This window comes from Nerophis lumbriciformis, linkage group LG03 (genome assembly GCF_033978685.3).
Source record: "Nerophis lumbriciformis linkage group LG03, RoL_Nlum_v2.1, whole genome shotgun sequence".
Classification (NCBI taxonomy): Eukaryota; Metazoa; Chordata; class Actinopteri; order Syngnathiformes; family Syngnathidae; genus Nerophis; species Nerophis lumbriciformis.
The window spans coordinates 9811340-9825000 of record NC_084550.2 but is presented as its reverse complement, the minus strand read 5'-3'; the positions used below and the strand labels follow the sequence as shown (position 1 = coordinate 9825000).

Here is a 13661-nt window from a genome sequence, read left to right as displayed (position 1 = left end):
GTGCAACGGTACAGGTAACCCATTGGTTGGCTTAAATGAGACAATAACACCTTTTCCAAAATCATGCTCTAGTTATTAAAATAAAATGTCACTTTCAGCCCTCCTGATGTACTATAGCTTACACCATAAACAAGGCCAACTACCATACTTGCCAACCCTCCCGGATTTTCCGGGAGACTCCCGAAATTCAGCACCTCTCCCGAAAACCTCCCGGGACAAATTTTCTCCCGAAAATCTCCCGAAATTCAGGTGGACCTGGAGGCCACGCCCCCTCCAGCTCCATGCGGACCTGAAGGGTCCGCATGGAGCAATGTTGTTGTAATATATTGAGTTGGAGGCAATAAACAGGCGAGGGGATGAAGTACGTCTCTTTACTGTAGACTTCAGAACAGACTCACACACTTGACGTCAGGTGCACGACACCACGTAAATCGTTGGCCAACCAAAAAGTAACCCCAGTACGCTATAGCCAACATTCACCAGGAGATGGCAACAGACAAACATAGATCACTCTATTACATTCCTCCCCTTTTAGAAATGTGGAAGTTACTCAAAAGAAATAAACAACCCAACCAAAAAATGCAGCAGCTCAATTAAAAAACTGTACTTAAGCCACAATTCTTTTTTTTTTTGTACTGAACTCTTAACCCTCATTTGTAAACAATAACATGCTTATTATACAAACAGTATTTGTACATCTTTAACACAGATTTTTATACTGTCTTTAGAGATTCAGTTTTTTTGGTGGTACTCGAAACCTTTCTGGGTACCTGTGGATCACTGGTGGGGTTTTTGTTGTGGGTGATCTGGGTTCTGATGATGGCAACTCAGCAGCCCTTGAATCTGGTTCAATAATGAGACTAGTTTGTGTCTGACTCACTGATGGTCCTGGTGATGGAACTGAAACAGCACTGTCCAGTTGTACTGATGGCACATTTTCTGCAACTGGTGGAGACTAGATAACTGGCAGTCCCTCTATGTTTTCTCGCCATGGTAACATGTGATCCACATGCACTGTGCGCTGTCTCTGTCCCTCTTGATAGATAGATAGATATATATATATATATATATATAAGTATTTCTTATATATATATATATATAAGAAAATACTTCACTTTCAGTGAATTCTAGCTATATATATATATATATATATATATATATATATATATATATATATATATATACATACATACAGGTAAAATCCAGTAAATTAGAATATTTTGACAAACTTGATTTATTTCAGTAATTGCATTCAAAAGGTGTAACTTGTACATTATATTTATTCATTGCACACAGACTGATGCATTCAAATGTTTATTTCATTTAATTTTGATGATTTGAAGTGGCAACAAATGAAAATCCAAAATTCCGTGTGTCACAAAATTAGAATATTACTTAAGGCTAATACAAAAAAGGGATTTTTAGAAATGTTGGCCAACTGAAAAGTATGAAAATGAAAAATATGAGCATGTACAATACTCAATACTTGGTTGGAGCTCCTTTTGCCTCAATTACTGCGTTAATGCGGCGTGGCATGGAGTCGATGAGTTTCTGGCACTGCTCAGGTGTTATGAGAGCCCAGGTTGCTCTGATAGTGGCCTTCAACTCTTCTGCGTTTTTGGGTCTGGCATTCTGCATCTTCCTTTTCACAATACCCCACAGATTTTCTATGGGGCTAAGGTCAGGGGAGTTGGCGGGCCAATTTAGAACAGAAATACCATGGTCCGTAAACCAGGCACGGGTAGATTTTGCGCTGTGTGCAGGCGCCAAGTCCTGTTGGAACTTGAAATCTCCATCTCTATAGAGCAGGTCAGCAGCAGGAAGCATGAAGTGCTCTAAAACTTGCTGGTAGACGGCTGCGTTGACCCTGGATCTCAGGAAACAGAGTGGACCGACACCAGCAGATGACATGGCACCCCAAACCATCACTGATGGTGGAAACTTTACACTAGACTTCAGGCAACGTGGATCCTGTGCCTCTCCTGTCTTCCTCCAGACTCTGGGACCTCGATTTCCAAAGGAAATGCAAAATTTGCTTTCGTCAGAAAACATGACTTTGGACCACTCAGCAGCAGTCCAGCTCTTTTTTTCCTTAGCCCAGGTGAGACGCTTTTCGCGCTGTTTCTTGGTCAACAGTGGCTTGACACGAGGTATGCGGCAGTTGAAACCCATGTCTTTCAAGCGTCTCTTGGTGGTGGATCTTGAAGCACTGACTCCAGCAGCTGTCCACTCCTTCTGAATCTCCCCCACATTTTTGAATGGGTTTTTTTTCACAATCTTGACCAGGGCGCAGTGATCCCTATCGCTTGTACACTTTTTCTGACCACAGTTTTTCCTTCCCTTTGCCTCTCCATTAATGTGTTTGGACACAGAGCACTGAGAACAGCCAGCCTCTTCAGCAATAACCTTTTGTGTCTTTCCCTCCTTGTGCAATGTGTCGATGGTTGCCTTTTGGACAGCTGTCAAATCTGAAGTCTTCCCCATGTTTGTGTAGGCTTCAGAAATGGACTGAGAGACCATTTAAAGCCCTTTGCAGGTGTTTTGAGTTAATCAGCTGATTAGTTTGTGGCACCAGGTGTCTTCAAAATTTAACCCTTACACAATATTCTAATTTTGTGACACACGGAATTTTGGATTTTCATTTGTTGCCACTTCAAATCATCAAAATTCAATGAAATAAACATTTGAATGCATCAGTCTGTATATATATATATATATATATATATATATATATATATATATATATATATATATATATACATACCGGTATATGAAATACTTGACTTGGTGAATTCTAGCTGTAAATATACTCCTCCCCTCTTAGCCACGCCCCCAACCACGCCCCCGCCCCACCCCGACCACGCCCCCCACACCCCACCCCCACCTCCCGAAATCGGAGGTCTCAAGGTTGGCAAGTATGCCAACTACTAAAAGGTGCATCTATCTAGGGAAAAGTGTTTTGCAACTTAAAGGCTTTTCTTCTTCTAATAAATGTATGTATTTACTGACCAGTGGCTGTGCGGTCTCGGAACTGCTCCAGTTTCATTAACGTAGCGTTGGTGAGCTCGTCCAACTGAAGGTCATCAGGTGGCATAAAGAAGGCTGACATGGCGTTTACTGTTATCTGCAAAAAAATATATTCAACATATTACACTATTTACGCTGCATAGACTAAAGGACAACCACTGCGTGAATGCCACTCACGGCATCGTAGATTATTTCCAGTGGCAGAGATTCGGCGTGGAAGCGCTGATTGGCACTTTCATCTGCTGGGTTGGTCTCAAACAAAATGTTGAGCAGCGGGATTCCTAATGCCATGTCTGCCGTCGACGACAGGAGGGTAGGGGGCTGTCGGTCATCCGCGAGACCAGTGACCTCGAACGAACTGACCAGGGCTGTGAATCTGTTAAAAAAGAAAAAAGTACATTTTCTGTTAAAGGAATAAAGCAATTCCTGGGAAATGTTTGCATTTTCCAGAGCTGTGTCTTTATGATGAGTGTAAAAAATTAGACATACTTCAGGGCTTGCGCTCCAGATCTCTGTGTCAGATCAGACATCAGCTCCCCAATAGTCAGCTTGATGATTTCCATTTTCTCCTTGCTGTTCTTGAGGGATAGGCTCAGCTTGTCCATGTGGAAATTCATCTTCATATCCTCAAACTAGAGTATAAAAACAGAGTAAAAACTATGAAAGTACTGTGCGTGGTAAAAGACATGTCAATGTATGACAGTGTTTTTCAACCACTGGGCCGTGAGATACAGTCTGGTGTGCCGTGGGAGATTATCTAAATTCACCTATTTGGGTTAAAAATATTTTTTGCAAACCATTAATTATAGTCTGCAAATGATGTGTTGTTGTTGAGTGTCGGTGTTGTCTAAAGCTCAGCAGAGTAACCGTGTAATACTCTTCCATATCAGTAGGTGGCAGCCGGTAGCTAATTGCTTTGTAGATGTCGGGAACAGCGGGAGGCAGTGTGCAGGTAAAAAGGTGTCTAATGCTTAAACCAAAAATAAACAAAAGGTGAGTGCCCTTAAGAAAAGGCATTGAAGCTTAGGGAAGGCTATGCAGAACGAAACTAAAACTGAACTGGCTACAAAATAAACAAAAACAGAATGCTGGACAACAGCAAAACTTACTGTGGAGCAAAGACAGCGTCCATGACAATCAACAATGTCCCCACAAAGAAGGATAAAAACAACTGAAATATTCTTGATTGCTAAAACAAAGCAGATGCGGGAAATATCGCTCAAAGGAAGACATTAAACTGCTACAGGAAAATACCAAAAAAAGAGGGAAAGCCACCAAAATAGGAGCGCAAGACAAGAACTAAAACACTACACGCAGGAAAACAGCAAAAAACTCAAAATAAGTCACGGTGTGATATGACAGGTGGTGACAGTACACCTACTTTCAGACAAGAGCTATATTGATGCATGCTTGGTTATGGTTTAAAGTCATATCCAACAATTGCGATTTGATTCCTTTGGTGGTTAGTTCTTTTGCTGCCAGTGCTATATTGCCGCTTGTGTAAAGTGTTCTGACATTCCAATTTCCAATCTTCATCATTTTTCTGGGGTGCAGCAGTAGCTTTTTCGGCCCAAGGGCAATCCGTTGGCTTTGAGCCTTGGGCGTCATGGTGTCTCTCCCGTTTCGAGGACTGGCTACAGCGTTTCCAGGTAGTGAATTTGCTCTGCTGTGGGTTTCTGTAATCAACTCTTTTTTACGGGAGCGGGTTATTGGCCCTCAGCCTAACCCCCAACCTGGAGGACTGGTGGGATCACTCTTGGTCTGGTCTCTACCCTTCGACCTGTTCGGCATGGGAGACCCTGCCAGGAGTACTAGACTCCAGCCGACATAGCTCTAGAGGTCATGGAGGCGCACGAACCACCCCACCACGATAAGGTGGTGATCCCTAAAACGATGAGGATCAATGCAAGAAACCAGGAAAAAATCCAAATCAATAGACAAGATGTTGAAGAGGTAGACCAGTTCACCTACTTGGGAGCCACAGTTTGTAAAGAGGGAGGCGGCATGAAGGACCTGAAGAATAGAATGTCAAAAGCGAGAGGCGCATTCATCAGACTTGGAAAGACCTGGAGCTCCAACAGCATCACAAGAAGAACAAAACTAAAACTGTACAAGACACTAGTGGTACCAGTATTGCTATACGGGTGTGAAACCTGGAAAATGAACAGAGGAGATAACAGGGCGGTTGACGTATTCTAGGGATGTCCCGATCCGATATTTGGATCGGATCGGCCGCCGATATTTGCAAAAAAATGCGTATCGGCAAGGCATGGGAAAATGCCGATCCAGATCCAGTTTTAAAAAAACCCTGGTCCGTGTTTTCCAACGCACCGATTTAAATAATACATTCCACTTTTCTGCTGCTCCCTAATTTCCGTTCCGCATTTTCCAGCACACCTTCAACACATCCACAGGTCTGTGGATTCTCACGCAGTTGCTTTTAGCTGCTGGCATTACACGACAGGCTCTTCTCACTCTTTCCTGTGTCTCCCTCTTACAGACAGCGAGCGCACCTTCTTACACACGTCACATACTGTCACGACATACGTCACATACGTATACGCCCTCTCCCAGCAGAGAGCGAGGTAGCAGCATGGCTAACGTTAGCTGTGATGCTAGCGCAGCCGCTAAGGTGCGCGCCTGCTCAAGCGTCCTCTGCGCACGGCAAATCTATGCCACGCACAAAATCAAATAAAAAAATAAGCGCATAACAATTTTCGACACACGGACACGACAGAGAAAACAGTTTTCGTCATCATTGTTCAAATATTGTAACGTCTGTCGAGACGCTTATCTCCATTCGGTGCCACACGTCCACACCATCAAAATGCCGAGGCAAACATTTCCACATCAACACCGTATGAAAAAAATGGTGATTTTTTTTTTAGTTGTCATTTCCCTCTCTGCATGAAAGTTTAAAAGTAGCATATATTAATGCAGTATGAAGAAGAATGTTTTAATGTAGACACATAGAATCATCATACTGCTGTGATTATATGCATCAAGTCGAGTTCAAGGCTAAGGCAAAATATCGAGATATATATCGTGTATCGCAATATGGCCTTAAAATATCGCAATATTAAAAAAAGGCCATATCGCCCAGCCCTAGTTCAATGATGCCATTTCTGTTTGTCATGTATAATTTTGTCTATTTTGTGTTTATCCTTGAATAAACAGGTCAGTTTCTTGTTACCAACCATTGTGTATTATTCAAACTCCCCTAATTCAGCTGGCTAGTTGTTATCAAGAGTACTAAAACCCTTTTCAACATGATTCTGACAACTAAGTAGGCTAAATAACTTTAAATTTTAATACATGTTCGGGTAGGCCAGTATCGGTCAGTATCGGTATCAGTCAGTATCGGTATCGGATCAGAAGTGCAAAAACAATATCGGTATCGGATCGGAAGTGCAAAAACCTGGATCGGGACATCCCTAACGTATTCCATAACAAATGCCTACGGAGAATACTCAGAATCTGCTAGCAAGATCACATCAGTACTGAAGAACTGCTGGAAAGAGCGAATATGAAGCCACTCAGTGAAGATGTAAAGCTACTAAGATGGAAGATGACCGGACACATACTACGGCAGGACCACAACAACAATTGCAGCATAGCCATGACCTGGGCACCAGAGGGGAAAAGAAGAAAGGGAAGACCAAAGACCACCTGGAGGCGTACCGTTGAGAAAGAAAGGAAAGAGGCAGGATGGAACTCATGGTCGGAGGCGAGGACTGCAGCAGCTGATCGTGAGAAGTGGAGAAGCTCTGTGAGGGCCTTATGTGCCACGAGGCACGAAGTGTATAGGTAACAGGTAGGCAGGTTTTAAAGATAACGTACATGTCATTGTACATCTTAAGACGATTAAAATAAACATAATAGGAGGTGTAATTCCACCAAGTCAGATATTGCTGCTTTTTTCAGGCTTCTGATTGGACAAAATGTGTGCATGACAGCAGCTATATGCATTTGTGTGTAGACATAGACAGTTTTGAAACTACACTTGTGTGGATGGAGATTATTTTAACCCTAAATATGTGTTTTTGAAAATCTGTGTTCGTGTGGACATGGCCTGAGTGAAGCCTCTTGTCAGTCATCTACTGTCTTTGTGTGAGTGTAGGCGGGGCAGCAAGCATACACTACTAAAGTTGAAGCTTGTAACATAAAGGCTGGTATGTCAGACTTAGCCTTGTCGTGGTTTAACTCTTATCTTACTGACAGGATGCAGTGCGTCTCCCATAACAATGTGACCTCGGACTATGTTAAGGTAACGTGCGGAGTCCCCCAGGGTTCGGTTCTTAGCCCTGCACTCTTGAGAAACTACATGCTGCCGCTAGGCGACATCATACGCAAATACGGTGTTAGTTTTCGTTGTTATGCTGATGACACCCAACTCTACATGCCCCTAAAGTTGACCAACACGCCGGATTGTTGGAGGCGTGTCTTTCTTTCATAGTTCTTTTTATTAATTTCACATTCACATTAACAACATATTCAAACCCTCTTCATCCCCTGCCCCTGCTGTCACTCAAAACAAAAACAAAAAACAAAAGTAAAAGTACAAAAGTACCCGGAGTAAAAAATAAAAATAAATAAATAAATAGATAAAGTTCAGTACAAGGCACTTAAAACACAGTAATTGAAAACTGGAACATAATGTAGACGCAGCATGACAAGGCCATATTTAGGTACATATCTAAGGCTCTTCCTGCACTTGTGTAGAAGATTGGTCAAAAAAAGTCAAAAAAGGTCTCCACACTTTAAAAAACTTAATTTCAGAGCCCCGTAATGTGTATCTTATTTTCTCGAGCTTCAGGTTTGCTAGTACGTCCCTTATCCAGTGGGAGACTAAGGGTGGGACAGCCTCCTTCCACTTCAACAATATCAGGCGGTGTGCGAGGAGGGTGGTGAAGGCAACTATTTTGTGACCCCCGACAGGTAGTTCCATCCCTTCAGGAATGATTCCAAATACAGAAATTAAAGGGTTTGGATCGATTTGAATTGTTAAAACCGTGGAGAGTGCTTCGAAGATGGACTTCCAGTACCCCTTTAGCTTCGGACAAAGCCAAAACATGTGTATTAATGTTGCGTTATCTAGTTTACATCTATCACATAATGGGTTAATATGGGGAAATATTTTTGCTAATTTTGCTTTTGAGAAGTGCACCCGGTGTATCACTTTAAATTGGACCAGTGAGTGTCGTGCGCACATTGAAGATGAATTAACCCTTTTCTCAATTCTTGCCCAGGTTACGTCATCTATTGACGTTTGGAGGTCTTGTTCCCATGCTGTTCTGATTCTTAGCAATGAAGTGCATTCTAATACTGAGAGTAAATTAAGTATATGTGAGATTGCCCTCTTCTACATGCCCCTAAAGCTGACCAACATGCCGGATTGTAGTCAGCTGGAGGCGTGTCTTAATGAAATTAAACAATGGATGTCCGCCAACTTTTTGCAACTCAACACTAAGAAAACGGAAATGCTGATTATCGGTCCTGCTCAACACCGACATTTATTTAATAATACCACCTTAACATTTGACAACCAAACAATTACACAAAGCGACTCGGTAAAGAATCTGGGTATTATCTTCGACCCAACTCTCTCGTTTGAGTCATACATTAAGAGTGTTACTAAAACGGCCTTCTTTCATCTCCGTAACATCGCTAAAATTCGTTCTATTTTGTCCACTAGCGACGCTGAGATTATTATTCATGCGTTTGTTACGTCTCGTCTCGATTACTGTAACGTATTATTTTCGGGTCTCCCTATGTCTAGCATTAAAAGATTACAATTGGTACAAAATGCGGCTGCTAGACTTTTGACAAGAACAAGAAAGTTTGATCATATTACGCCTATACTGGCTCACCTTCACTGGCTTCCTGTGCACTTAAGGTTTTACTACTTACGTATAAAATACTACACGGTCTAGCTCCATCCTATCTTGCCGATTGTATTGTACCATATGTCCCGGCAAGAAACCTGCGTTCAAAGAACTCCGGCTTATTAGTGATTCCCAGAGCCCATAAAAAGTCTGCGGTCTATAGAGCGTTTTCCATTCGGGCTCCAATACTCTGGAATGCCCTCCCGGTAACAGTTAGAGATGCTACCTCAGTAGAAGCATTTAAGTCCCATCTTAAAACTCATTTGTATACTCTAGCCTTTAAATAGACCCCCCTTTTTAGACCAGTTGATCTGCTGTTTCTTTTCTTTTCTCCTCTGCCTCCTCGCCGGGTTATTCCGGTTCCGGTGACCATGGATGAAGTGCTGGCTGTCCAGAGTTGGGACCCGGGGTGGACCGCTCGCCTGTGCATCGGTTGGGGACATCTCTGCGCTGCTAACCCGTCTCCACTCGGGATGATCTCCTGCTGGTCTCCTGCTGGCCCCACTATGGACTGGACTCTCACTACTATGTTAGATCCACTAAGGACTGTTCTTTCACAATATTATGTCACTCGACATCCATTGCTTTCGGTCTCTCCTAGAGAGGGGGGGTTACCCACATATGCGGTTTCTCATAGTCATTCACATCGACGTCCCTTATGTGGGCTCTGTACCGAGGATGTCGTTGTGGCTTGTGCAGCCCTTTGAGACTTTTGTGATTCAGGGCTATATAAATAAACATTGATTGATTGATTGATTGATAAACATAAAGGTAACGTAATAGAAATAATTCCGATCCGACCCTAAGTTGAATGACTTGTTCCTTGGGACAATTTCGAAAAATTCCTGAAAATTAAACAAAAATCCGCCAATATCTTTTTGAGCTATCTATAGCGGAATGAAAGAAACAGAGTGAACACTATTCATTGTCAGCCATTCACTGTCTTTGTCTCTGCAGGACGCTGGCATACACATATTACACACAGAAATGTAAACTTAAGGTAACATGGTAGAGATGATCCGGATAAAGACCAAAATCTCAGTTGTTCCTTATCCCGTTATTAACTAACTAACGGCAACATTTACATAACCTTCTGGTGGTGTTAATTAATATGGCGCACAATTTGGCTTGCCATTGACAACAGAGCAAAAATGATGCATTTTTAAATATAGTGTGCAAATGGCCTCATCATGTGCAACATGTGGGTGCTGAGCAAGGGAAGACACTCACATCTTTTGGAAAATTGGGGTTAGTTGCATTCTCACTGTATCCGATGGCAGCGTAGAGCTTTGCTTTTTCGGCGCCGGTTAACAGCTCATCAATGGCTACGTAGAAACGGAACATAATATTGAAAGTGAACAAGTGCGCTCCTGTACTACGTTTTGCAGCGGCCTGCTCATGAACCGGCTATACCTCCGGGTTTGGCCTCTGTTGTTTGGGTCTCGGGCAATCCTCCCCAGTTCCACATCCAGCTGACCCAACCTTGAGTCTCCTCTTCTTCCATTTTCAAGCCTGGGCGGAAAATATGCAGCCCTGCCTTGCTTGCCTGCGTGGAAATGAGATGCTTTGTTGCAGTACTACAGCAAGTAATATTGTGGTTCGTACAATTCTTATGCATGCAAATTTAAGTGAAGATGTAAATAAGAGCTTACTGTACCTCCACTTCAGCCTGCTGTCTTGCCAGTGTGATGTTAAAAAGATCCAGGTTCTTCTCAAACTCCTGAGAACATAAAGTAAAAACATTTTAATACCCCAAAAAGGATCTTGCTAAGACCAGCGTAAAAATACAAACCCCGTTTCCATATGAGTTGGGAAATTGTGTTAGATGTAAATATAAACGGAATACAATGATTTGCAAATCATTTTCAACCCATATTCAATTGAATATACTACAAAGGCAACATATTTGATGTTCAAACTGATTAACATTTTTTTTTGTGCAAATAATCATTAACTTTAGAATTTGATGCCAGCAACACGTGACAAATAAGTTGGGAAAGGTGGCAATAAATACTGATAAAGTTGAAGAATGCTCATCAAACACTTATTTGGAACGTCCCACAGGTGAACAGATAAATTGGGAACAGGTGGGTGCCATGATTGGGTATAAAAGTAGATTCCATGAAATGCTCAGTCATTCACAAACAAGGATGGGGCGAGGGTCACCACTTTGTCAACAAATGCGTGAGCAAATTGTTGAACAGTTTAAGAAAAACCTTTCTCAACCAGCAAGGAATTTAGGGATTTCACCATCTACGGTCCGTAATATCATCAAAGGGTTCAGAGAATCTGGAGAAATCACTGCACGTAAGCAGCTAAGCCCGTGACCTTCGATCCCTCAGGCTGTACTGCATCAACAAGCGACATCAGTGTGTAAAGGATATCACCACATGGGCTCAGGAACACTTCAGAAACCCACTGTCGCTACATCTGTAAGTGCAAGTTAAAACTCTCCTATGCAAGGCGAAAAACGTTTATCAACAACACCCAGAAACGCCGTCGGCTTCGCTGGGCCTGAGCTCATCTAAGATGGACTGATACAAAGTGGAAAAGTGTTCTGTGGTCTGACAAGTCCACATTTCAAATTGTTTTTGGAAACTGTGGACGTCGTGTCCTCCGGACCAAAGAGGAAAAGAACCATCCGGATTGTTATAGGTGCAAAGTGTAAAAGCCAGCATCTGTGATGGTATGGGGGTGTATTAGTGCCCAAGACATGGGTAACTTACACATCTGTGAAAGCACCATTAATGCTGAAAGGTACATACAGGTTTTGGAGCAACATATGTTGCCATCCAAGCAACGTTACCATGGACGCCCCTGCTTATTTCAGCAAGACAATACCAAGCCACGTGTTACATCAACGTGGCTTCATAGTAAAAGAGTGCGGGTACTAGACTGGCCTGTCTGTAGTCCAGACCTGTCTCCCATTGAAAATGTGTGGCGCATTATGAAGCCTAAAATACCACAACGGAGACCCCCGGACTGTTGAACAACTTAAGCTGTACATCAAGCAAGAATGGGAAAGAATTCCACCTGAGAAGCTTAAAAAATGTGTCTCCTCAGTTCCCAAACGTTTACTGAGTGTTGTTAAAAGGAAAGGCCATGTAACACAGTGGTGAACATGCCCTTTCCCAACTACTTTGGCACGTGTTGCAGCCATGAAATTCTAAGTTAATTATTATTTGAAAAAAAAAAAAAAAAAGCTTATGAGTTTGAACATCAAATATGTTGTCTTTGTAGTGCATTCAATTGAATATGGGTTGAAAACGATTTGCAAATCATTGCATTCCGTTTATATTTACATCTAACACAATTTCCCAACTCATATGGAAACGGGGTTTGATGTTTTATTTGTAGATATATCGAACATTACAATGATGGTGGGTCTTGAACGTATCAATTTTAACTTGTACTTTCTGCTGATTGGCTGTTGATGCATGTCAGTGCAAATTTCATTATCTTTCATTATTATTCATCGGTGGTGATACTTATCCATTATACAGGGGATTTTTATTTGTGTGTCCATTATTCGCAGAATTTATGTTTTGCAAATGACTGGATTCCCGCTTTCCCTTGCTGCAAGCCCACCTCAAGATCCTTGAGTAGCTCCACGCCGGGTTTCTTGCATGTGATCTTGAGCTTGTAAAGCCCACGGTAATGCTTCACCATCATCCGGTGCTCCCGTATGTGTTCCCATGACCACATGCGCAGTCGAGGCTGAACATCCACCTCCAGGACACTTGTAATGACGTACGACCACCTGTAAACAATACATGAACAAAATCCCAGCAGGAAGCTTTGTAGTTGATGTGCAAAGGAATGATGGCTAAGATGGTCTCACCATAAGTTGGCATGGTTATGAACATAGATATCGGGTCTGTATTTCCTGTATGGCAAGTTACGGGACATCATGTCCACTGAGGCTAGAAGCTCCAGGATACTGATGTACTGTGGGAAAAAAAAATTAACACAGCCATTACTAACACTACTTCAGTGGCGTTGACAAATAAAACACACATGCCTACCTGGGGCCTGTTAAGTTCAATAGCCACCTCACTGAGATTGACCATAAGGTCTATTTTGGGGTATGAGAAGTCCACATCAGACCTGGGATTCATGCAAAGTTTTGCGTCCGCAGAAATTGGGCGTAAAACTGCAGGAGAAAAAAAAAAAAAGCTTAACCTAAAGGTACTATAACAATCTACAAGGTTAATATAGGTTGCTTCTCTTTCTTCCCCTCCATTTTTCTGCATTCTTTTGTATCTCTAGTTATCATTACGTATATGTATTGTTGCATTTGAACAACTGTATTGTTGATAATAGAGGTAAATTATTGGTATTGTTCATTATCAATAGCGCTATTTCTATTGGTATTTGTATTGCTCCATTTGTAGTGTAATAATGCTCATTGTCATTTCCGTATTATTATTTATTTTGCTAACTGCTTCTTTGCTATCACTTTTACCATCATATTTGTACATATCGTATTTGCTAATGATGCTCTATTGTTGTTGTTGTTGTTGTCTCTCTGTCTAATCCCCCTCTTGTCCCCACAATTTCCCCCTCTTTCTTCCTTTTTTTCTCTTTCTATCCTCTCCTGCTCCGGCCCGGCTGCAACCAATGATAATATAAATACATTTAATAAAGTCAAATACAAATAAGGCAACAAGAGAAGTATCTTACACTTCTCTTTTGTAAAGTAAATCTGAACAGCCGATATGGGCATCTACATCAACTATATGATTTGCC

At 42.0% G+C, this 13661-nt stretch overlaps 1 protein-coding gene across 3 annotated transcripts in view; it reads right to left on the bottom strand.

The window, feature by feature from the left end:
* vps13a (vacuolar protein sorting 13 homolog A) overlaps positions 1-13661 on the bottom strand; it is a 113976-nt gene that overhangs the window by 83697 nt on the left and 16618 nt on the right. For all 3 annotated transcript variants that reach the window (XM_061933291.1, XM_061933275.2, XM_061933284.2), the window contains exons 11-19: positions 12938-13065; positions 12754-12860; positions 12501-12672; positions 10570-10632; positions 10326-10458; positions 10143-10237; positions 3517-3659; positions 3205-3403; positions 3010-3124 (exon numbers count right to left, since the gene is read on the bottom strand). In XM_061933291.1, coding sequence (XP_061789275.1) covers positions 3010-3124; positions 3205-3403; positions 3517-3659; positions 10143-10237; positions 10326-10458; positions 10570-10632; positions 12501-12672; positions 12754-12860; positions 12938-13065 — 1155 coding nt within the window. The remainder of the gene's footprint in view (positions 1-3009; positions 3125-3204; positions 3404-3516; positions 3660-10142; positions 10238-10325; positions 10459-10569; positions 10633-12500; positions 12673-12753; positions 12861-12937; positions 13066-13661) is intronic.